Consider the following 24392-nt stretch of genomic DNA (forward strand, 5'->3'; position numbering starts at 1 on the left):
CAAAGAAAAGATGATCTTAAAAGATGCTCTCGATGTAATCAGAAATGTTGGCAATTTTCAATACAGCATATCCAGTTCAGAGTCAGATATAAGCCTTAGAGCAGTCCTATGCTGTCCACTTTTTTTTTCATTTGGCTCATAAGTCCTGACCAGGAACTTCCGACGTGTTTTTCTGCTGCCATGGTGGATTATGTCCTTCTCTCTGTGTTTGTGGCATTGACATTCTTACTGTTCAGTCCAATTTGAATTCAATTAGGTACTGGTATGCAGAACCTAGATTAATGACGTCTTCGATCGGGGGTTTTGGTCTTTTCTCAGGGCCATGCAAGCCAGACTAGTTTAAAAAAGGTGTTTTGGATTACTGTGGGCGTGAATGCAGCTGATTTAGTTTCTCTGCCAATCGAATGGTGTTCTTTGAAAGACGCAGGGTAAAGGCGTGATGACAGTCAGACTCGGCTGATTTGGTTGAATCCCGCAGAAGGCCAGAGCGTGCAAAGTGCATTTGTATAGAATTGCAAGCAGACTTCTCAGGGCAGATGATATAAAGTTGCCCACAGAAAGATCACAGATCTGTGAAGTGGACATCTGGTGTTTCCAACAGGCATAAAACAATCTCCATCAAATTGTCAGACGCTGGTCAAAGGAAACCCCTGCAGTTCACTAGAACACTCAGCATGGCACAGAGAGATGAAGCAAATTCCCAAACAAGTACATCTATGGTTACGTCAGTGCAAAAATCTGGAAAATCTGTTTTAATGCTCAAGTGCAGCTGTGCTGTCTACAAATATAAATATCTAGGCCATTACTGTCACTAGTTTATTGTGATCAGTGCCTATGTAACACTTGGTTCAAAAGGATACAGACTGATGAATGAATGAACGGTCAAAGAAACAGTCAGGGCCTTTATGAGTCACGATGTCGTCAATGATGGGAGGCCGTCTCAAGATGTTGTCAATATAATAGATGCACGTGCGCACATGTACGAACACACATACAGATATTATGTTTCAGGGAAAACAAGTGACGACCAGAGGCACGACGAAAACAAAACAGGCCACCATCACAACACACAGAGGCAAGATGGATACGTTGTTGAAGACATCACAGACTGAACCTTTTAATTACAATCGCTTAAGCCCTCGAGGATGTTGTGTGGTCTTTATATAAACTCCTTCGATAAATTGTTTGGAAACTTGTGTGAATTCCCTTCCTTTTGTTTATCTTTAGGAAATCCAGGAATCTCTCTCTGCAATGGAGACCCAGTTTCTGAGGATAGAGTACACGTGCAACTGGCGTAATTTGGAGTGGTGACACAAAAAAGGTGATAGTTGCAAATGTTTCCCCTTGGAGCTCTAGATAGGAGTCAGACTGGATCTACAGAATGCAAGATTAACTGGGCATGCACACCCTCTCTCTGTGGCTGCATCTGACTTGGGTCCAGGACCCAAAGCTGTGGGCTAATGTTGTTATTGTTGTTGTTCATGCTGAGACTGGGGGTACCTGCCAAAAAGTGCAATAACAAGACCTGGAGGGCCTGTGCTTTTCTCTGTGCTGTGCTTTATTGGTACAGGGGAGCACCAACAATGATGCCTGTGGACAATCAAGAGCCCATTTGCTGAGGGCCGGGGTGGGAGATCAGCCAGTGGAAGATCTTTTTCTTTGTCTTTCCTCAGGCAACAAGTCATTGTCAGACAGCCGCTGCTCGCCGCATATTATCAACCACCACAAGGTATCGTTTAATTTTGAACTGAGATGCAAAGATATTTACCTCGTATACACACACAAGGAGAGATTGAAATGAATCACAGTGTTTGGTATGCTGATACGTTAGCATTCCACATTATTTACAACAACCGTTGTCCAACTTGTTCAGTGACCGTCCCATATGGATCAATCTTTATTGGCTTTTGTTTATCTGCAAATGTGCTACTATTTTCAAATGAGGTGATTAAATGTACGTATTAAAACACAACTCCAAGACAAACATTTAAAATCCACATTACAGTGACGTCAATTCAAGATGGGTATTTTATAGTCCAAAATTAGCAGTGAGGTAGATTAGCAGTCAATTAAACGATCATTTATTTGTTAAATATCATGTTTTAATGAAATGGGCGAATCTCTCTTTGAATGTTTTTAACGCCTGATTCAGCTGCGCAACCCTGTCTTGAAAAACATTGTGTTTGTACTGTTAGCTTTATTCGACAGCGTTTTGAAAACATAAGAGTTAACTAAAACCAACCAAACGCGGATATAAAGAAAGGCAGGTGCAAATTAAAAGAAATTTCACACAAATAAATTGAAATGCTCTTTGGACATACATATGTCACTAAGCAGAAGCTTTAGTTCCATGCACAACAAAGAAGTTAGTGATACATGGAGGGAAGTCGTAAAGTATTGGGACGTCAGTGGAACCCCTCAGACCTTTCTACAATACCACATCATAGGGAAAGCCCACGCATTGCATCCAAACTATTTGCATAACTCATGGGCAAAATTGGCCTATAGGAGTTAGCTTTTTCCCCGAGTGCCACACAGTAGACATGCTGTTCCAATAATTGTCTTCTTACACGAGCAGAAGACATATAGTACAGTATTTACAGTAAGAAAATAAAGACCGTGGTATGTGAGGGGGAGCAAAGGAAAAAGAGAGAATGGGAAAATGAAGGAGAAAGAAAGGAAAAAGTGCTGAGTAGGGAAAGTGAGTGGGGTTCCACAGATTTTCCCCTAACACAAACACGTTCACTGTTGATTTTTGTCATTTTCTTGGCTCTGTCAAATACAGTAGTTGGCAGAACAGTAAGCTCTATGGTGGTTTTTATGACTTGTTGTCATGGGCTTAATGGTGGCTTCCCGCTGCCTCAGCGTATGCGCCTTCCCTCCCTCTGTCATGACCCCTTTATTTTGAGTCTGCATACTATTACTGACCACACTTTTATTCATTCACTCTTGGCCAGACGTCACTTCTCATTGCTAACTTTGCTACCCTGTGGAGTTTGAAAGCATGAACATGTGCTCTAACGGCATTGTACATTTTTGGAGAGATTCCCAAACATTTTATGATGAGAGGAAAATCAGGCAGCCCAGGAAACTCATAGATGTACGAGGGCCTGGGCAGGTCCAATTATTACTGACAATCCATCAATATGCAAAGCAAGTCCTGGAGCAGGTTCAGCAGAAAAAACGTGGGGGGGGGGGAGAAAACAGCAAAAGCGAGCGAAAGACTGAAAAAAAATGCGGTTCTTATAAGGAGGGAGAGCAAAATCTGTCTTTACAATCCCCTGTGTCGGCTTGCCAACTTTCTGCTGGCTGTTCTTAGTGCGGAAATGAGAGCGTGCTAGATTCTCCCCTCCCGAGAATAACACAAACCCTTCAAAGCTCAAATCAAACACACAATCCACGTCACAGGAAACCATTTTGAAGCGTAAAACCTCCCAATGGGAGCTCCATTTGAATGCTGCGAGTATGCGTTGCCTTGCTCGCCCCCTGTGCCCCCACCCGCCACTACCATGTCTCCCATCGCTCTCTCAAGGCTTCGACCGCAACCTAACCCGAACCACACTAGCTCTCAGACGACAAGACTCCCTTTCATGCCTGTCCATTTCTCTTACTTAATCTTTGCCATCTTGGACTTTGGTCCATAAAAAAATTGCTCATGATTAGATAATGGATACCTGATTTTATGGGATGGATGCTTCCATTGATGCCACAGAGACTCAGACAACATGCATCCCTGTATTCCCATCCTAAAATGCACGGGGTATATGTGTGACACCACCTCTTCCATGTTTTGAACTTTTTGGACAATTCTCCTAATGACTGTGACCGTCCTGCTATTAGTTACGGAATCAATTAAAACAACAACTCTGGTGTTGGTCTAAGACTTTTCCACATTACTTTAGATGAATAGATCACCCAAATGCCCTTTTCATGGTCAAAGGTCATGCTAAAGGTCATGAGACATCCTTCTATTCTGACTGCTCCTGCCCTTGAGCCCATAGCTCATCTCAAAGCCAAACCACAAGTTGTCATACCCCCATCCTCTCCCCCTCAAATCTCCCAAACCACCTCTTCCCTCTCCCTTTACCCCTTTTCCTCCACTTTGCCTGGCAGTTGAAACACAAAGGTCAGAAGGGCATATGGGAGGCAATCACAGAAGTTTGTTTTGGCGCTGCCTACCCAAACACTAAGTCCTTGGCTGTGCAGAAGCAATGTCGCCACCTTGCCTGCTTGCTGCCTGGGAAACAAACACATCCTTAATCACACAGAGGCCCCTGCTTTCGCCAAGGCCACACTAGTTGAGCCTTGTCCTACAAGCCCTGGCCAAAAAAGTAGGGGCTCCATCTGGTACACTCGGGCCATACAAGTCGTGCTCTATCTACTGACGACAGGCCGCATTAATGGCAGCCAAGCAGTCAAATCAGGGTCATGCTAGTTGACTATGGGTTGTTGAAATACGCCAGGCCGTTCTAATCAAGCCCCAATGGCCACACGTAGGACAGAGAAATAGAAACTCGTCAAATAGATCCAGGTCACAATCGTCTAGTCATGCTCGTTGAAATCCCTCCAGAAAGGACTGCTCTATTTTTGGCTGAGGGAGCATTTCTGTCATTGGGTTGGATAACAGTGGGATTCTCTGACGTAAGTGGTGTGCAGCTGAGGGTTGGCAGCCAAATAAAATGTTAAGGCAGGAAACCAGAAGCCATTTCAATCAAAGATAACTTACACCAGTTGTATTACTCCATCCATCCTGAGAAAATCCTTAAAAATCGTCTTTGACGCTTCGAAATCGCTTTCACCATTTGAACTTTTCAAGGAGGTTCAGAGTTGCTATCACGCTTCGATAAGTATGCAAATGACCAGCGTTATTCGAATTTAGCAACCGCACTAAAAAGAAAGTTACGTATACACTATAAAGCAAAAGTCTTGGGCCATCTCAGGCTCTGCTGATTGAATAACCATTTTCCCATTGGCCATTTTGATATGATCTAACAATACACTGTAGGACACTTACAGTTCATCCTCCATGAACCAGGAAGTAGTCTTCTAACTAACAGGCATTTCGTAATTGCTTGGTCTTGTTGGGAAACATGAATACTACCAGTTGAGGCCATCTGCCCAACGATCCATCTAATGACACACAAGAGCGATATAACTCTTCCATCCACAGGGTTAATGTTAATATAGGAAGGGATTGTTCGGGACTCAATGTTCTTTGGGGGAATAAGGCATTCGTGAGGTTTTTGAATGAGCACATTCATGTTTCACTAAATGTTGTTGTGACCGCATTGGTACAATTTGACAATAACAATGATACCAAGGGTCATAGAGGGACCTCAAGAATTCCCTGATGAGACATCTTCTACATACCCACACTATGATCAATGCACCCTTGAAGTTATGCCTTGTCTCCATTGGACATGTGACACAGAGATGAGTAACCCATGTTTGATTATGAGTGATGAATTTTCTTTTTCCGAGTACACAAGATCTCATTCCGGAGATCAAAAATAATTCACCTTGGGAAACCTATGATTTCGTTTGAAGTTGGAGAAAGCCGTAGGGAAATACTGAGAAGTGATAGACCCCTCTGAGCCCAATCCAGACCACCATTCAGCCAGGCAGTAGCTGGAGCACTAAACAGGTACATGAAGTGCTGAGACCAGACAGCACTTCCAGGAAGTTAAGCATCAGGGATAATTCTTGTTATTGACTTGGCATTGTCTCCAGCCAGTACAATTCCACCAGCGAGGGCTTTACTGACTTTGAAAGTGCATGTAGATGCGTGCGTGCATGAGTGCGTGTAATTGCGTGTGTGCGTGTATGTAATTGTGCGTGTGGGCTCCCTTGAGCATCTTCATACTCCAGACCAGGCTATGAGCTCTGCAACCCAGATGGGTGGCCAAGCCACAGTTGATTTCTGTTATTCTGTTATGATAATTGAACCCATTTGAACCATTCAGTCTTACGCTTTTGGTCTCCGAAAGCACGCACACACGTACGTTGTATATCAGCCAGCACCGCCCTTATCTTTTGCTATTCTTGCAATAGTTCTGCTGTTATTAAGTTTCTTCAAGAGCAAATATGAAACAACTGGAAGGGCAGAGTAACAAAGTATTCAACCGCGTCACTCCCAAAGAGAACCTCAGCATCTTCATCTCTGCCATCTCCAGCTCTGCCTTCTGTCTTTTTCCCAGTGCCACTGTCTCTAAACCATACAGCATCGCTGAGCTCACCACTTTCCAGCGCATACGTCCACCTCTCTAACCTTTCCTCCACCTGCTCTCTATTCACAATGCACATAATGCAGCTCTTTCTGACCATCTTTGTACTTCTCCATCAGTAGAAATGATGAAAGTCTCTTGGTAATAAGTTACATTATCAAAGTTAAGGTAACTTGTTTTGTAGTTTTACATTTTACATCTCATTAACTTCTTTATGTACTTGGAAAAAGGTAAAGCTGTGAGGTGAATCTGCAAGAGCACTTTACTTTGTGCTACACCATCATTTACGTTTTAACATTGTTTAAGGAGCTTTAAATTAGGAGACAGGAGACATGTTACTAACAGCCATATCTTCTAAATTACGTTTTTATGATGTTGACAGCGTGATTCTGCAACTGCTTACTAACATTTCCATGATTTTTCAATGGGAAAAAATGCACCCCGCCCCCCGAAAAAAATAAATAAATCAACAAGCTTACCACAACTTAACATTTCTGTGTTATTGAATGAGAATTGATTGCCTTCAATTAGAGTGGCAGACAATTACATTTCATCTGCTCAAAACAAATATTACTCAGTGGAGTAGTTAAGTAGAAACCAGAACAAGCCATGTTTGACAAAATTAGAAGCCATAAGATATGCTTCATGCAGCTCCAACAATAGTGAAGGACAGTACCCGGGCAAGTTAAACAAAATCAGCCCCGGTCATGGAAACAGGTCCAATTCCTTCTGTTCAAGGAGCTTAATATCTTAGTTTTACAGCTGGTTGAGGTGGAGCAAATGTCTTTCAATCGCTGACATGTACAATTGCACAGTCAACAACAGTTTCACACTTTCTGCGCTCCAACACTGAACCGATTTTAATAGTTTTTCATGGCGGAACGTACTGCTTCTTTGTACTCCAAGTAACAATAAATAGCCAGCCTACATTCATCCCAGCGTGTCCTTCCTCAGTTGTTGCTCCTGGCTCTCAGCCAACAAGTGTATAGATGTGAGTACAGTAGGACTGTATATATACTGTATGGGCACGGTGGGGCCTCATTTTATCGGTGAATGGTTCACACATGCAAACACATACGCTCACGCAAGCATGCATGTGCATGCACACACACACACACACACACACACACACACACACACACACACACACACAAGCACGCACACACGCTCATACACACTCACACAAACGCTTATGGGGTGACAGAGTGCACTGGCTGAGCTCTGATGAACCAATGGCAACCTGGGGAAGGAGGAATGTCTATGGCCCAAGTCCAAGAGAGGCCTTCAGAATCCTCAGCAGGCTATCCTGGTTGTCTTAGTGAGCGCAAGTGTGAGTGTGTGGGAGTATGCTTCTGTACAAGATAATGTTCGGGGCTGTAATTGTATATCCTTGAGTGTGTGTAATTTTTACACGCAGTTGGAGATGAATTGTGACAATGTAGTGTGTATAACGCTCTGGCTTCAGGCAAGTTTAAGGACTGAATACTATTAGTATTGCCTCGTCCATATATGCAGGCTTGGGGAATAATAGAATGCATGTAGCGGCGACACTCTCAAAGATGTATTCATTTGGAAATTATTTTTTATTAATGTGGTTGGACATTGCAGAAGTGGAGAACTGCAGTGCACTGATATTTTGACTTCATCGGAATAGCTCTGTGAAGGAAAAGCTGCAATGAGGTCAGCAAACGCTAGTGCTTTTATGTGTCAGTATTTTTTTTTAAAAAAAGGTTCTGCCTTCTTTTTACAATTGTGTAGCAATTACGAATTTTAAAAAGTGAGGTTTGTTGGCAGCTTCACCACCTCTCATTTTAATGGCTAAGGTATTTTTACACATTCAAGGATGTTAACCGCTTATGTATTTTGTGCATTTTTTCAATAGTAGCTACAAAAGTATCATTATTTACTATATTACACAATTGTTTACAAAATCTGATCATGGAGATCAACCGGCATCCCAAAATAGATTTTAGTCAACTTTTAATGTTCCACTGTATGCAACCTATTCTCAAAAAATCACTATGATGTCATGCAGGTTTCAATCGTGAATTGCAGTCATAGAAACAGGGTCATGTGTGCACTTGACTAATGCACAACTGCACAGAGGGAAGGAAGAGAGAGGAGTAGGGAGGCAAAAGTAGAGTGGAGGGGCTGTTTAAAATATTCAACCTCCCTTCCATTAACCAACCATGTACGGATGAGAACACGACCTGCACTGTACATCTCATGAGAGTGAGAGGCACGGTGCTCAGTGGGAGTGCACCTCTTTCAGCCAGGAGCCCTTAAATCCAGCTCAGCATTTTCTCAGTGATGTCATCCCTTTTTCACTCGTACTTTAGCCTCTTCTCTTTCTTATCACCTCCATCCATTATTTTGCACATTCATTTCCAAATAGCCCCGTTTTTGTTGATGTTATTTTTATACAATACAGAAATTTGTCAGGCAGATCGAACAGAGATATGTAAAGTTTGGGATGTCACTGTTCACAATTCATCTCAAAAGTAGACAAGTTAAGATATGGTTGACATTCATTATGCTCGCTTTAATCACTTTCTTTCTCATCCTTCCATGAGTTGTTTTCACCATTGTGAACAAAGAGTCATGACAACAAATCTAATTGCACAGACATGGCCGGACATACTGTAGATTGAGTTTTTAGAAGAGTTCTAAATAATCATCAGTTTATAGAGTTTTAATCATTTAGTAAGTTTGTAAGACAATTTTTCATTAAAAAATAAATTAAGATTCAAACTGCTGCCATCAGAATGACTAAAGGTGTTGATGATAGGTGATAAGAAGACTAAATACAACTATCCACCCATGTTCTATCATGCTTGTCCTCATTGAGGTCACATGTGAGCTGTAGTCTATCCCAGCTAACAAGATATACATACCCCGGACTGGTGTCCAGTCTGGGGTGTTTCTAGGATTACAGGTAATGAGCATGATTAGAGCATGATGAGCTCCTGGCCAGAACATAAAATACTTTTTGGGACAGTGTGTGGCTAAACCATCACATCTTATTTCGATGGTGAGTCACAGCAAAAGAGAAAGATTGGATTTATAAAGAAACACTACTAATTCCTGCGGGAAGACACGTCATTTTAATAGTTTTGGATCTATGCGTCAGTCCTCCATGAACCCCATCCCGTCGATTAGGGCACGAGATGCTCAGTGATTATATGATATGACTTCACATTGTCCTCCAAAGATTGTTATTTTGAAAAGAAAAGTTCCTCACCATCGCCTGTTTGGCGGTATTTCCAAAGCAACATGGATTAAATGAAGCCATTGTGCAAGGTACAGTATGTCCTCAATAACAGGCAGAACAACAATCCTGTTGAATCATTTGAACAAGTACCACCCAAGTGATGATGTCGAAAGAATGAAAATGCTCTGGAAAAACAAGGTTTCAAATGCATGCTTTGGAGATGTGGGAGAAATGGATGGATGGATGGATGGATGGATGGATGGATGGATGGATGGATGGATGGATGGATGGATGGATGGAGGGAGGTTGGGAGAGAGGGAGGGAAGGAAGGACGGAAAAATTACTATTTTGGGGTCACCAAAATGTCACCCCCTAGAAGCATATGAGTAACCTGTGAGCCTGTTCTAAAAATAGCTCGAGTGCTAATCCATTGAGATTTCCTTGGAATGCTGTAGAAGTGATCATTAGAATGTAAACACAAGATTAATGGAAATGAAATATATGTTGATGCTCGTCCTACTTTTTAAAACGATTGTTGACAATTATAGTAAGGAATCATTGACATGATCGGTCTTCACCGACATGAATAGCATAAATTACAATAAATAATACATCAATAAAGATCATTTGAAGATTTCTTTTCATTTCTGTGGTGTGTAAACAGGTAACCCTTCAGTGCCCAAGAAGTAGCTCTCACGAAGATTATTGACCCCTGGACGACAGTGATAGCCAGAGAAAACAACCATAAATCCTCCAAAAGTGGTGCTAGTTAAATTGCAAGCATACCTCAAAGGACTCAATAATAGCTGTAGGTCCATAAAGAAAGGCATCTGGGCTCAGGTCTGGACTGGACTGTGCTTATTGAGGAATTCTGCCTTGGATACTCACCGAATTGAAGTCTCACAAGAAGTTTCCGAGCAACTCTATTTTTTTTCTCGAGAAGGATTGATGATGTTGGAAGTCCAAACTGAACACTATATTGTAAATTGTGACTTAAAGACATACAACCTTGGAGGTACTTAAAAATACATTTACAAGTGTTGTCAGACTTATTTGTTTTTGGTGTCCTGTAAAAGAGCACCAGTTCCTCTCTTTGGACACTTTTTAAAGTTCTTGGCAGGAGGGTTGTTCTCAGCTAAGTGCTTCAGTTGTGTCTATTTAGATGACATGTCTATCCTGTCTGAATGGACGGCCTTTAAATCAGGAATCAGTGGGGTTCATACCATCTGTTGCAGGAATCCGCGTGTGATAGTTCCATAGAGACCATTTCTTAGCAGACCTTTCTGGACTCTCGTGGCGTAAAACCAGAGGCTCACTTAATCCTGGCACTCCTGAGCTGCTGGACAGTTTCCAGTTTGATGTTAGCTTTGTCTGTTTTACTGTCACTTTTCTTGGCCTCCCACAATGGTGAGCCCCCGTTGATAGTGGGGATACATTCCAGACACACATGCAATAGGTGAACATTTACAATACGGACAAACGTTCAAATACATTAGATGACATCTACTTGTTTTTTTGTTTTGAATTTTTGTACCAACATATTTTAAATCAACATTTAAATTGATTAAGTCATATTCAAAACATTCTTTTAAGTTTTACTCAGCACCTGTTGTGAGTCAAGTAATTCATGCCAAAGGGTCACAGCTATGTCTTGCTGATGCACATGCATTATTCATCTACATATGCCCTTCACGTAGTATATACAGGATACCACATCACCTCAAAGTCAAAGTTAAATCAAGTTATGCATCTACAACTGCCATGCTACAGTCTGTACCCACAATGACCTTTTTTCTGGAGAGCTCATGGCACAAGGCAAGGTGCTTATTGCTACAAATTGTCTCACATTATAATGAAGGAGCTTCTTGCTGATGTTGCATTGAGTTGGGGTAGACACACTCCGGTCTATCCATAACAAGGTCAATTCAAAACATCGAAGAGCCTCGCTTTGCAAGGAGGCACTTTTAAGGAACATAGTACATTTTGGATATACGCCAGGTTCTCCACTCAGCTGTCACTTAAAACCACAGCGCTGTCAAAGTAAGATTCAGAGTTGCAGGTCTTCATGTCACCCTGTATCATTCTTCCCCTGAGAGTAATGTGATTGCTACGGCCCATCACAGAAATAAAAAACCTAAAGCAGCACGGAAATGGATCCAAAATTATATAAGATTAGAAATTGCTGCTTCCTCTGAAATAGTAAAGAATGAATTTTAAGACAGAATCTGCTGCAGGTCTAATGCAGAAGAGCTACATTCATGCATTATGCACAGTGATATACAAAAATCTCCAGATGGCATGCAAATATGCCCCCTAGGGGCTATGAGCAGTATAGGTATGACATCATAGTCTGAGATTGGATGGTTATCAGAGGAAATGCCTTCACGTCATTGCCCTCAACCTTGACTTTCTGGGCTTTATACTTGGAGACGGTGCTTCTGCAGTCGAGTGTAAAAACTAGTGCATCTTGATAATTGTGCTGGTGTGAATGTCGTTATGCATGTGCGGGAATTTGGGAGCCCGCTCTGTGCCATGTGGGTGTTCTGGCGTACTGAGGGTGTTTTCTTTGACAGCTTTGGTTCAATTGGTGGGTGAAAGTTTCGGTCCTAGTCCCACGCAGAAGAAGGATAAAGTGTTCACAAAATGTTGAGGATATTGGGCTTTCACATACGATTTCAGAACTAACCTTAGGAGGTGAACTTCATTTGACCCTGTGAATGCACATAGCCATTGTTTCAGTACTTTTTGCTCAACCTGCTGTTCTCAAACGGCAATATTTACAATAAGATTGTTATTACCAAGTTTGGTGCCAACTTTTATGCCTTTCTGATTCTTCTATTATTTTTCTCTCTGTCTCTAGCTCTATATTTCCATCCATCCGTCCGTCCATCCATCCATCCATCCATCCATCCATCCATCCATCCATCCATCCATCCATCCATCCATCCATCCATCCATCGATCTTCCGAACCGGTTATCCTCACGAGGGTCGAGGAGGTGGTTAGCAGCCAATCACAGGGCACACATAGGCAAACAACGTGGTTGTGTTCAACCTGTGCTGTTTGTTCTTCTTTAGTAAGATTACCTGTCATCTGTGCAATTTGGGCTAAATTTCCACATCTTAATATTCAAAATATGAAATTGCATACTTTGGAAAAACATCAGAAATTGTACTGATTATTACATTACTGGTAAATCCCTAAGATTATGAGTAAAAATGTGAGAATATCATTATTCTAACATCATTATGAAACACCAGTCTTTCAAATTAAAAACAGATGTCAGGCCGTTAAGACTCAAGTATGTCTCGACTTCCAGTGACTCACTCAATTGTTTAACACCTCCTGCAGCTTCAGTTTGATTTTTATTCACTGATTTACTCATCAGTGGGAGCAAAAGTGATCTCATCGACTGTCTGACAATGCTCTGAAAAACAAGGTTTCAAATCATCGTTTTCTCCTGGTGTCATCATTCAAACGTGTTGAGTCAATCCAATGATCAACAGATTAGCACCTGTGAGAAATAATAGGCAATGCTATTTTACACCACTGAAAATAACAAAACACAATCATAAAATATTAATTTAATATTACTCAGGACACTTTACAGCCAACCTGATCATTCATTACACTAACATTGCAAAGGGGGATGATTCTAACTCTCCCAAATCTCCTCTGTTCTCCACAAGGAGACGTGGATATGATAAATCCATTTCAGAGTTGTATTCATATTTCATACATTTAGTGCCTGTATGATGGAAGTCATCATAGGGTTTTTGTACATTGAAAAAGTTGAAAATTCTAAATTGCAACCTTAATTAACTTAACTTAAATATCTTCAGTACCACTGTACGATATGCTTCTTTTCATTGTCTTCTCTAACCCCTTGTTATTATTATGGTTGGAATTCTTTGCTGATTGGCTATGAGAAACTACATCTTCGTTCTGTCTTGTAGTAGGGTGTGTGATCATTGTAAATAGTTGTGACCAAAAACTAGTTCCCAGTCCACTAAATAGCTACCTTCATGAAGTCAGACAGAAGGCATGACAAGATGAGGACTTGGATTTCTTGGAGGGGAAAAATAAACGTGGCAAATAGTAAAAAAAAAAAAAATGGGGGTGAAAAAGGAACAAAGCAAGCATACAAACACAGCAGACAGAATAGCTGAGTAATAAGTCAATTGCACTGTTGAAAATCAGCACAACGGGAGTTAGCAGTTCCAGGCAACACACAATGAATGGGCCAACAGGATCAATATTGACGTTGTCTGTGATATAAGAGTTGGCTTGCTAAGGGTCGGGTACCGGACCTTTTGTATGAGCCAGCATTTTGTGGTCACGGCTGCGAGAAACGTACTGTAACCTTGGCTCGCAGGCATAATGGAGGGTCTAAGCGGGCCCGAGAGCGGTCCCTCCCCTTTATGGGCCCTTATTACCGTAAGACAGCTCAGTCCTCCAGTGGCCCGATTCAATCGCAGATCATTACTTTGTCAAAACAGCTACCAGACCACGCTGGCACGTGTGCGAGCCAGCTCGTGTGGCGAGCAGCAACACGGAGAGCCGGTTGTTGAGTGCGGCAGTCATGGGAGATGAGACGAGGAGAGCAAGAAAAATCTAGCGCACCACTTTTGGACAAGTGACTGTTTATTGCTTCTTATTGCAACAAACAGTAATAATTAGATTTTGTCAGCTAATGGCTAGAGGTGCTATAACTAAATAATAAAACACTCCATGATGTTGCTTTGCTGAAACATCTCAAATGTTGTTTACCTAAATTGGTCAATTAATCCGAGGCAAACTCATAAAAAGAAAAGGATGTGGGTTGTCCCGGTGGTCTTTTCCAACTGGCTGCAAGTCAAAACTTTAAGGGATACCACACCGCTTCTGTTAGTCAGAAAAAGACCATCGCAGAAACATACAAAAGAGGAAGAAAAATGGACAAAGATGGAATGGAATGAAAGTACAGTAAAACACACAAAGATTTGAGATTGGACAAAAAAATGCACCTCTAAAGGGACGCTTTACTACGCCAACTAATGCTAAAAAACTAATGCTGGGAACACTGTTAGCTCACGCTAATCTGTGTTAACACAGCAGATCTGCTTACCTTTTGGTTTTGACATAATAGTGTTTTAGCCGCCCTGGAACAGCTGCCAGTCAATGGCTGTGCAGCTCCGTGTTTGATAACAGTGGGGTGGAAGGGCAGAACGGCTTGCTCACACATTTTCAGACACAGTCAGATTACTAAAGATCTAATCGGTTGTGAAACATCCAGCTTTTTGGATACAAACATTAATAAATCAATTTCCAATATTTCTGCTTTACGTAAAGGTACCGTAAGACTTCAGCTCCGTCGCAATACTTAATTCTAGGATATAATTTTCACTCATTACATTGAAAGTAGCTTGTTTTAATGAGTCACACTATACTGTACATTATTATGCGCTTTTTTTTTTCCTCCTCTCATCTTCACACTTGTGCGACAGTCACGACAGGTGACATCTTTGTCTTTGTGCTTGTTCACATTTGAATATGAACAATGGATTATTTATCTTTACACTTGCAAAAATGGAACAAATGTCAACATGTAACTTAAAAATAACCTGCACAATTACTCGTTACACACAGTTACAATTCTCATATTTATTATTCACTCTCAATGAGATTTGTGACAAATACAACTTTGGGGTAGAAAAGACACACACACACACACACGCGAACAGATGCAGACATATGCACACTTGTGAGTTTGGTATGCAGAAATAGAAATGGCATCCCAGCAGTTGCTCCTTCAGTATGTTTCAGCCAGTGAAAGGGCCTCCGACCCGCCCACACACACAGTTCCCAGTAGGTGAGCGGCCTCAGAGTCCGAACCACTCTGTGACCCCTCCTCTTCTTGGGTCAGGTTTCTGCCTTTGCTTCTCGTCCTCCATGAACTTCTCCTGCATCTCTTCCATAGAACCCTCTTCTGGCGCGCTGGTCTTTTCCGGGAAGATATCAGGGAAAGCGAATGTCTGACCCTGAGCCTGAAAGCCAAGTCAACACAACGAATGATTGAAGAAAACCGAAAAAGAACTAATCAAACACAATGAAGCTAAAAATGCAGATGCAAAAAGTGAGGACGGTGTTTTCTTCCGGTTTTACAAAAAACTCCTCTTCCCGAACTTTAAATTTCTCCAACTCACTCCTGGATGTAATCTCTCTCCATTTCTTTGGTCTTGATTTATTCAGAAGTAAAGGATGGTATCCATTATTTATTCCATACCAATCTGTGGTCATGGCTAATGCATCGCTGGCCCACCAGTCTGTCAGGCTGGTGTGGAGTACAGTACGCGCACACGCACACACGCGCACACGCGCACACACACACACACACACACACACACACACACACACACACACACACACACACACACACACACACACACACACACACACACACACACACACTCAGGTCAGTGGGTGCAACATCCAACACCGTCTATCCTTCTTATTCTCTCCAATGGACACCTGGCAGAGCCTTTCAACTGGAGCCAAATTCTTGCAGTCCTGAAATGACTCCACTGCATCTAGCGCCAGATCGTAAGCAGCGATCACTGTTTGGATCGTGCGAAAACCATTAATCATCATAAAGCCCCCCGCCTGCTCCAAGGTGATCTACAGTTGCAAACACACCAGCAACAGCTTCCCTTTGACAATCCACTTTCATGATTTCGGTCCAACATCACAAAGTAAACTTCTAGCAACTGCATATCAAATATTCAGTTTAAATATGTCGAGTATTTAGTTTGGGTTCAGTGAGTAGGCATAAAAGAATGGGCCGACTCTGATGTGAATGTTACATTGTCTGCTTCCAACCCCACGACCCCCACCCCCACCCCAAATACCGACAGAAACAAGCCTTTCATTACCACATAGTTTGGTTTGATTCCCAAGAGGCAGGCTAGAGTGGGCTTCCAAAACCTTTTAAGAGGGAGCTTTCACTGGTATTATTATTGGATATCTAGTCGGGCTGCTCAATTAATCAAGTTTTAATAAATACCCCAATTTTGTATCCAGACGATCTCAAAAGTCATATAATTGAGGACAAACGATTATTTGGTGTTTCCGTTCTGTGCATGCGCAACTCAACCGTGACACCCCCGCGTGTGTGATTCTCGCCATATTTAACAGGCAGTGTTGTACCTTAATGCGTTCAACGAACGAAAATTCCTGAGCTCGTTTAATTTTGGACGAACATGAACTGAGCGTAGCGCATTTTTGCTCCGTGGATGTTTTTGTAAACACGTTCATTTTGGGGCCAATGAATGGTTTTGAACGACAGTATACTTTCATTCAAGGATGAGAGGTTTTTATTTGAGAGGTTTTTATTTTTGGAACCATAAACTCAGTTCATAAAATTTCAATTATGAACTACTAGTACTACTTAGTATTGCCAACACCTACTCGATTCGATTTACCAGGCTACAAGCTGAACCAGTGACATAATATTAGGAATATTAATAATATAAACTGGATTCCCGGGATATAGAACTTTCAAATTCGGGTACGTTTTGTTCATATATTGTAGTTTTAGTTTTTTTTAATTATCCGCCACCGCCTTCATTTAAAAAAAGACACAACCATCTTATGTTGATCGATGAGTACTTTGACAATAAAAAAAAAACTATGTGAATGAACAAAATAATACAACAGATAATATTTAAGTAATTGCCAAGACATATTTCTGCAGCCAGTCAGTTAAGAAACTTGTTGCATTCTGAAAATATTCATTACATTATGACACGACTTAACCTGTGTCCCCCTCGGCCTCCAAGCGCTCCCAGCGGAAAACATTCCGCCCCGGATGGCAGTCTGCCTCTTGCCTTGTGCATTTGTCTGTGTGAAAGAAAAGTGTGAGTGTGCGTGTGTGTGTGTGTGTGTGTGTGTGTGTGTGTGTGTGTGTGTGCATGAGTGAGTGAGTGAGTGAGTGAGTGAGTGAGTGAGTGAGTGAGTGAGTGAGTGAGTGAGTGAGTGAGTGAGTGAGTGAGTGAGTGAGTGAGTGAGTGCGTGCGTGCGTGCGTGCGTGCGTGCGTAAGTGAGTGACTGAGTGACTGAGTGAGTGAGTAAAAGAAGATGTAAATTGTGTGACCTTTGGAGAAGATAGAAAGCGTTGAGATTTTGCTTCAATTCAACAAGAAGAAAAGCTTTTTCCTCACTCTGCCATCATCTTCACCATGCTCTCAATTAAATCAAGCCACTGTCATGGAATGCTGGTACGAGGCCCCTACGCCGAGCCATGTAACCATACCCCTCTTTAGCACACGAACAACCCATTAAAGCCACAGTTTGCCTCAATTGGAAAGAAGTTACTCAACTTCCAGTGTGTGTTTCTCGCTTTATGGTGGTCCTATTTAAAGCTGGTTATGTTGTGTCAGTGAGTTAGAGTCATAGAGCACACAGGCAAAATGCATGAGTAATGTTCAAAACAACTGGTGAATGCACATCAGGCAGAAGTGAAAAAGAGTGGTTCCTATCTCTAATTGGATCATCCAGATTTTAGACCAATTGTGATTGATTTTAACAGGTTACTTAGCGACTTGGATAGAAATTTGCTCACAGGATGAACTCTGGTGGAGAACTAAGGTGCAATGGTGATAAGAAACCCTACCAACTGATTGTGAATTACTTTCTTGCGCTAACTTTAACTGACTGCAGACCTTTTTAAGAGTTAATTTAGGAAAATAAATCAAATTAAGCTTCAAATCGGGCACGGAAACGCAGAGAAAGATGGGAAATGAAAAGAAATGGAAAGACACATACAAAGAACAGCTTTGTTCTATATGACCTTTGCTTCTCATTTCCCACAAAATGACCATGAAGAACAAAAATAAGTTTTGGAGTCAAATAGTTTGTGTGTATTCAAGTAAAATATTTGTTCCTTTATGCAAAAAAAGAGCAAGAGTGAAGAAAATGCTGTGTTCAGCAGCCTTGAAATGCATGTGAAATCAATACAAGGAAAATGTGAGCAGGGTGAGTCCTCTATTATTCATAGGTTTAGATTTAAGTATGAAATATGGAAGACATAGTTGTTCAGACTTGATGTATTAAAATGTCCTTGAGAAAAAGAGGAAGGTGCCCGTACATGTCTCTCTTCCATTTTTTGTTTGAATAGAACATTAACGGCACAGTCACCTGCTGTGAGTACACAAGGTTGATTCAACCTGCTGCTTTGAGAGAAAAATCTTTGAGTGGTAACACCAGTAGCAGCTAATCTACGATGAGCGAGATGGCACGACCATGACATTACCGACATCTTTCTTAATTAAACAAGAACGTTATCAAATGTCTTTTTTTAAATAACCCCTATCCCTCATCCTGGAAGAGGGACCCTCCCTTCTGTGGTCTCTTCTCAAGGTTTCTCATTTCCTCTAGTTGGAGTTTTGAGTTTTTTCTTGCCGTCCTGGGAGTTTAAAATCAGGGGATGTTTGAGAATATTTGTCATTTTCCACATGTCCCGAGTGTTGTTAGTCACCTAAATGTTGAACAGAGGCTGTGATGTACCGGAGTCAAATTCCTTGTTTGGCACGCTCAATCATGGCGAATAAAAACTCGAGTTTTGAATTGTTTTTGTTGAAATCTGTCAATTGCAAAACCACTCAAAATCAGGTGGTGACGCAGGCTCGTGCAATATAAGACAATCAAAGCAAATGCATCAAAAATAGAGTACTTTCATAGTCTAGGTCTGAGATCATCCATTCATTTGTGGTGTCTGAAAATTTCTAAGCACTTGTTGAGCTCTATCAGATGTGACTGAAGGGTTCTAGCTTCTTGGAACTCTGGAATAGAGGAACTCTCCCTGAGGTCAGAGAGTCTTAAAAATGCTACTAAGAGTGTGACACTGCGACTGACATTATATCAATTGTAGAAAAAAGACCCATGAGAAAATTGCATCCACAAGGCAGTTCAGTAAATAAATGCAACCAAATGTTGGTGGTCAGGCCTTTTACTATACGCATCTGTACACTGAAACAAGAAGTGTTGATGAACACAGTGAGAAATGTCCTGAGGCACCGCGTCTTGTGGCCATGGTGGCTGTGCGGTGGGATGAATCATACCGGAGTAGACATTTTGACAACTGATGGAGAGTGCGGGTGTGCGATGTGTTTACGTGCGTGAGTGAGAGCGACAGAAGCTATTCAAAATGTGGTTTGATCCAGTATTGACCACACGGTAGGAGACTGGCGTAAGAAGGAGACCACAGTGGTGAGGTTGTGGGGATTAGAGCTGGGGGCGACTCCAGTCTCAATGAGCGCATGTGTCTACTTTCGTGCGTGAATATGTGGGTCCGTGCCAATGTGTATGAAAGCGGTTCCGCTTGTGTTGACTGAGCGTGCATCATGCCCCTTTTTGGAGAAGTGATGATTGAAAATGAAATGTACACAGACATAGTTTCCTATTTTTGACTACTGGCCAACACTTTGAGAGAATAGTGCCACACAAAAAAGGACAGCCTAAGGAGGAGCTATCACATATTTGGAAGGTTTCTTTCTTGGGCCTTACCACAGGTAAAGAATGGTTTTTTTTATTTTAATTTGTTTTAATTTAGTTTTTAGTTCATTTAAGGTCACATTACACAAGAAATATGAAAGTGAGGCGAGTAAACCAAGATCAGATGGACTCTCGGGTATTTATTAAACAAAATCTTAGCAAGTGTCATTGTGCAAGGTTACACATTGTGCCAGGCAAGAAGCTGAGGGAATTAACATATCTCAAATCTTAACTCATTGTCATGATTGCACTAGATAAAAAAAAATAGACTTTACGCATGTTGTTGCATTTGGCTTTCCAATTGTGAAACGTTTCGTCTCTGACATCAACAGGCAACACAAAAGGCAACCTGTTCATAAGAGTCAACAGTTTCCCCTGGGTAGTTATTCCATATTATATTCCATTTAAGGCTTGTTCTCAGCTGAAAAAAAAAAAAAAAGTTCAGCAACTGACCGAATTTAGCTCAAATGTCCTCACAAGCACATATTGGTAATTTTGGCAGGATTTCTTAAATGGTTTTACTATGTGTGGATATACATTTGTCAAATAAATACTGAGTTAGTTACCGATAACCGAAAAGCCCTGAGAGGATTCAATCATCTTAATTTTGTAAACCACCACTTCTCTTGACAGCATGTATAATTCTAAATAATTATCATGAACATGAATTTGCAACTTCTGGAGAAATTGCGTGTGAAGGAGAAGACACTTCACACTATTGTTATTGCGATACTCGAACCCACGACGGTGAGGGTGGAAGTCCGATGCTCTACCTACTGAGCTAACCAGTGTCTTAATGAATGAATTTTAAATAAAGGAGAAATAAAATTGGAAAAAAAATAATGGTGTTAATGATGTTGAATAAATAAATGATTAAAAAGATGTGTTAAAATTAAAAGATAATGAATAAAATGAATAAATGAATGAATAAAAAATAACGGCCAATGTGAGATTCGAACCCACTCGGGAAAATGGCTTGAACTCGGGACTCGAACTCACGACGTTGAGGGTGGAAGTCTGATGCTGTACCTACTGAGCTAAACAGTGACTTACTGTTGATGCGGTGGAATGATGCTAAATGATGAGAAATAAAATGATTAAAAGAAATGGTAAATTAATGATGATGATGTTAAATAAAATAAATGATTAAAATGATGTGTTAAATTTAAATAAATAAATGAATGAATAAAAAATAACGGCCAATGTGAGATTCGAACCCACTCGGGAAAATGGCTCGTGTTGAATGTGCCATTAAGAATGAATGGGGGATTTTAAGGAACAAATTTGTTAATAAACGCAAAAACGGTAAATGTTATGAACAAAAAAAATGTTAGCAAAAATGCCGTGAATTTTTGGAACGTGTGAAAGTTGGAATGGGGTGAATCGGTTAAAGCATGTGGGAGTGGTTAGGTGTCAAAAAAGTGGGAGGAATAAGTTGTTTAATAAGAAGAAGAAAAAAATAATAATAAAGTAGAAAAACAATAGTATGAAGGCCTTTGCCTTCACACTAATTATAGTATATTATAATTAATATAGTATAACTGATTAAATCTAGTTATAATCATATTCAAATAGTAGTCACTGCTGATATTAAATTTGTTTTCCTGGTCCATATATACGTATAACACTTATTTATTGCTACATGTATCAATTGGTGCTACATGCCATTCAAATTCACAAGCGTGAAGCTGCCAATGTGGAGTGAAAATATTTTGACTGGCAAATACTGCACATTCGAACGTACTCGCAAGTACGTTCAAACGTACTTGTATGGTCAAACGTACTTGTAGCTCAATGCTATAAACGAAGCATCTTTGCCATCATGCCGCAGGGTGTTGACTTGTGCAAGAGTGAGTAAAAAAACATTTTAATTACAGAAAATACATGGCTGAGGAGTAGTTTGAGGCAGGAGAGAAGATGCAAAAGTTGGATGGATAAGGCCAAATGATTGTATAAAGCTTCAGCAGCCAGAACTCTGGGTGGCCCACACATTCACTTTTACTTTCTCAATGACATAGAGAAACACATCCACACTTAGAATCTCTCCACTGTTGCTCCTCTGTCCAGACCTCAGAGCTATGATCCAAAAACCGAGGAGTGAGGGACAGATGTGAAGATAAGGAAGTGGTGTTGTGTGCTCGCGTGTGTGGTAGGGGGTTAAGTTTGTCCACTGCACAAAATCTGATTCAAATTAACTCTGAAGAAAATATTTCCGGTAACCATCATAAGGAAATATGACCACAAAAAAGTAGAAGAGTGAGATGTGGACAGATGAGAAGTCCTGCACGCCTCAAACGTGATATGAAACCAACAGGACTGTCAACGATGCACGACTTTAAATTGAATTGTATTAATCCGCGTTTGTGTCAGTGTAAAAGTGCGTATGTTTGACTTTAATTTAATTCCACTTGAAACATAAAGAAGAAAGTGGACATTTGTGATAATAGTAAAACACTGACGTTGCATTTGTGACGCGCAAATGACGTGATATCACCTTTTGCAGACGTCTCACTACAATGGTGACATCGGGGAATCGTCTCATTACGATAGCAAATACATTTATTCTATATATATCGATCTACATTTTCAATTTCTATATTGTTCCTAGTTATTTTAGCAAGGGTAACAATTGTGTGATAATGGAACCTTTCTTCATATCACGGCAAACACCAACAAGCATCTCGATATTTGTGTTGCTTTACACCACCGTGTCGTAATCTTTGGCGTACTATTCGCCATGTCTGTGGTAATATTTGACCAAGAATGAGACCATTGCAAAATATCCAAGTTCATCCTTAAATAAAATAAAAACATGACTGAAATACAGTAGAACAGGTACTCTTATACTGTACATGTTCACTAAACAAGTCATTGTCCTTAGTAACCCCAGATCTTTTTTATGCATGCTTCTTGGTACAAAGATCAAGAATCTGACTGGCGTATTAACAAGGTGCAAGAAGGAGACAAACTGTACAGTGTGCCCAAGTGAGACATAAATATGCATGAGTGAATATTTCTGCCTGGTAACAAAATGTGTGTGTGTGTGTCTGTGTGTGTGTGTGTGTGTGTGTGTGTGTGTGTGTGTGTGTGTGTGTGTTTGTGCATGTGTGCATGTGTGCATGTGTGCATGTGTGCATGTGTGTGTCTGCATGTATGAATGGAAGCACGTGTGCATTTTCATGTCCGGGCATGTCTGCTCCAACTGGAGACATCGGACCTTGGCAACAGAGTTCTCAGGAAAAAGGTCATCACCATCTAAATACACACCCAACCACCCACAAAGATGCTGACATCCATCTGGTGTTGAAGTAGACACTTGTCTGATAACAACAACTAGGAGCAACACAAGCAAATATTCCCATGTTAGATGCGATGAACAACAAGCGGTGAATCAGACTGTCTTGAACCGCCCACTTTTATACCTCACACCTAAACGTTGTGAGCCCCCCATGACGCACACACACATTAACAGCTGTTCACTGTCATTATCCCTTCCATCTATGTCACCCCAACCCCCACAATATACCCCATTTCTTCCCCAACTAGTCATGTAAACAACAGCCCCACCCTCTCCATTTCAATCACCTCCGCCTCGCACCCCAAAACACACGTACACACACACAAAGACCCCTGCACATACATACATACATACATACACACACACACACACACACACACACACACACACACACACACACACACACACACACACACACACACACACACACACACACACACACACACACACACACACACACACACACACACACACACACACACACACACATACACACACGCACAACGTAAACATCCAGCCAATGCCCCTGCCCCCTTGACTCTCAGGAATGCATGGCCAGCTGGTGGAGAAAATAAAAAACGAAGACGCATAGCAAAACAGGAAATGCATCAGCAGGGGCCTATCAGAGGGCTTTATCAGACCAGTGGCAGCCCAACTGACAACCTGGGTGGCGCCGCAAGCTGATTGGCTGATCAAAGTGGCAGCTGGGTCAGGAGGTCAGGGGTAATCAAGAAAGGTTAGGTGGGTGCACATCAGTGCATGTTTCCATGGATATCTAATTCAGACAAAAATGGACAAAATATGGTAGCAAATAAGGAAGATGCCAGAAGATGATGCTGGATGAGAGACCAACTAAGGATCACTTGGAGAAAACAAAAGAAGGATGAAGAGATTTGATTGGATTAAGACACAAATAAAAACCCTGACAACAGAGTGACACTGCAATAACTGAACTATAAAGGAGCGAGGGGACAATGTAAATCTTTTGTCCTTTATCGTGGAAAGAATCAAGACTAATTCTGCTAGGATCGAACTGTTTGGACATTTTTTGGTTTGGATGGTAAAAATAAACCAAAAATGTTTGCCAAAATGAAAAGAACAAAAACAAATTGACAATCCTATTTGATTTG

General features: G+C 41.1%; 1 protein-coding gene across 2 annotated transcripts in view; it reads right to left on the reverse strand.

Annotated features, from left to right (window-relative positions):
• The window catches only part of mrpl23 (mitochondrial ribosomal protein L23), an 80827-nt gene that overhangs the window by 37243 nt on the left and 19192 nt on the right, over positions 1–24392 (reverse strand). Inside the window, exon 5 of one of the 2 annotated variants that reach the window (XM_085915317.1) lies at positions 15058–15460. The exons of the other annotated variant lie outside the window; for it this stretch is intronic. Within the exon in view, the coding sequence (XP_085771443.1) occupies positions 15296–15460 (165 nt within the window). The 3' untranslated portion in view covers positions 15058–15295. Of the gene's footprint in view, positions 1–15057; positions 15461–24392 lie in introns of those variants that run through there. 2 annotated transcript variants of the gene reach the window in all.

This window comes from Syngnathus leptorhynchus, chromosome 6, assembly GCF_054491065.1.
Source record: "Syngnathus leptorhynchus isolate UIUO chromosome 6, UIUO_Slep, whole genome shotgun sequence".
Classification (NCBI taxonomy): domain Eukaryota; kingdom Metazoa; phylum Chordata; class Actinopteri; order Syngnathiformes; family Syngnathidae; genus Syngnathus; species Syngnathus leptorhynchus.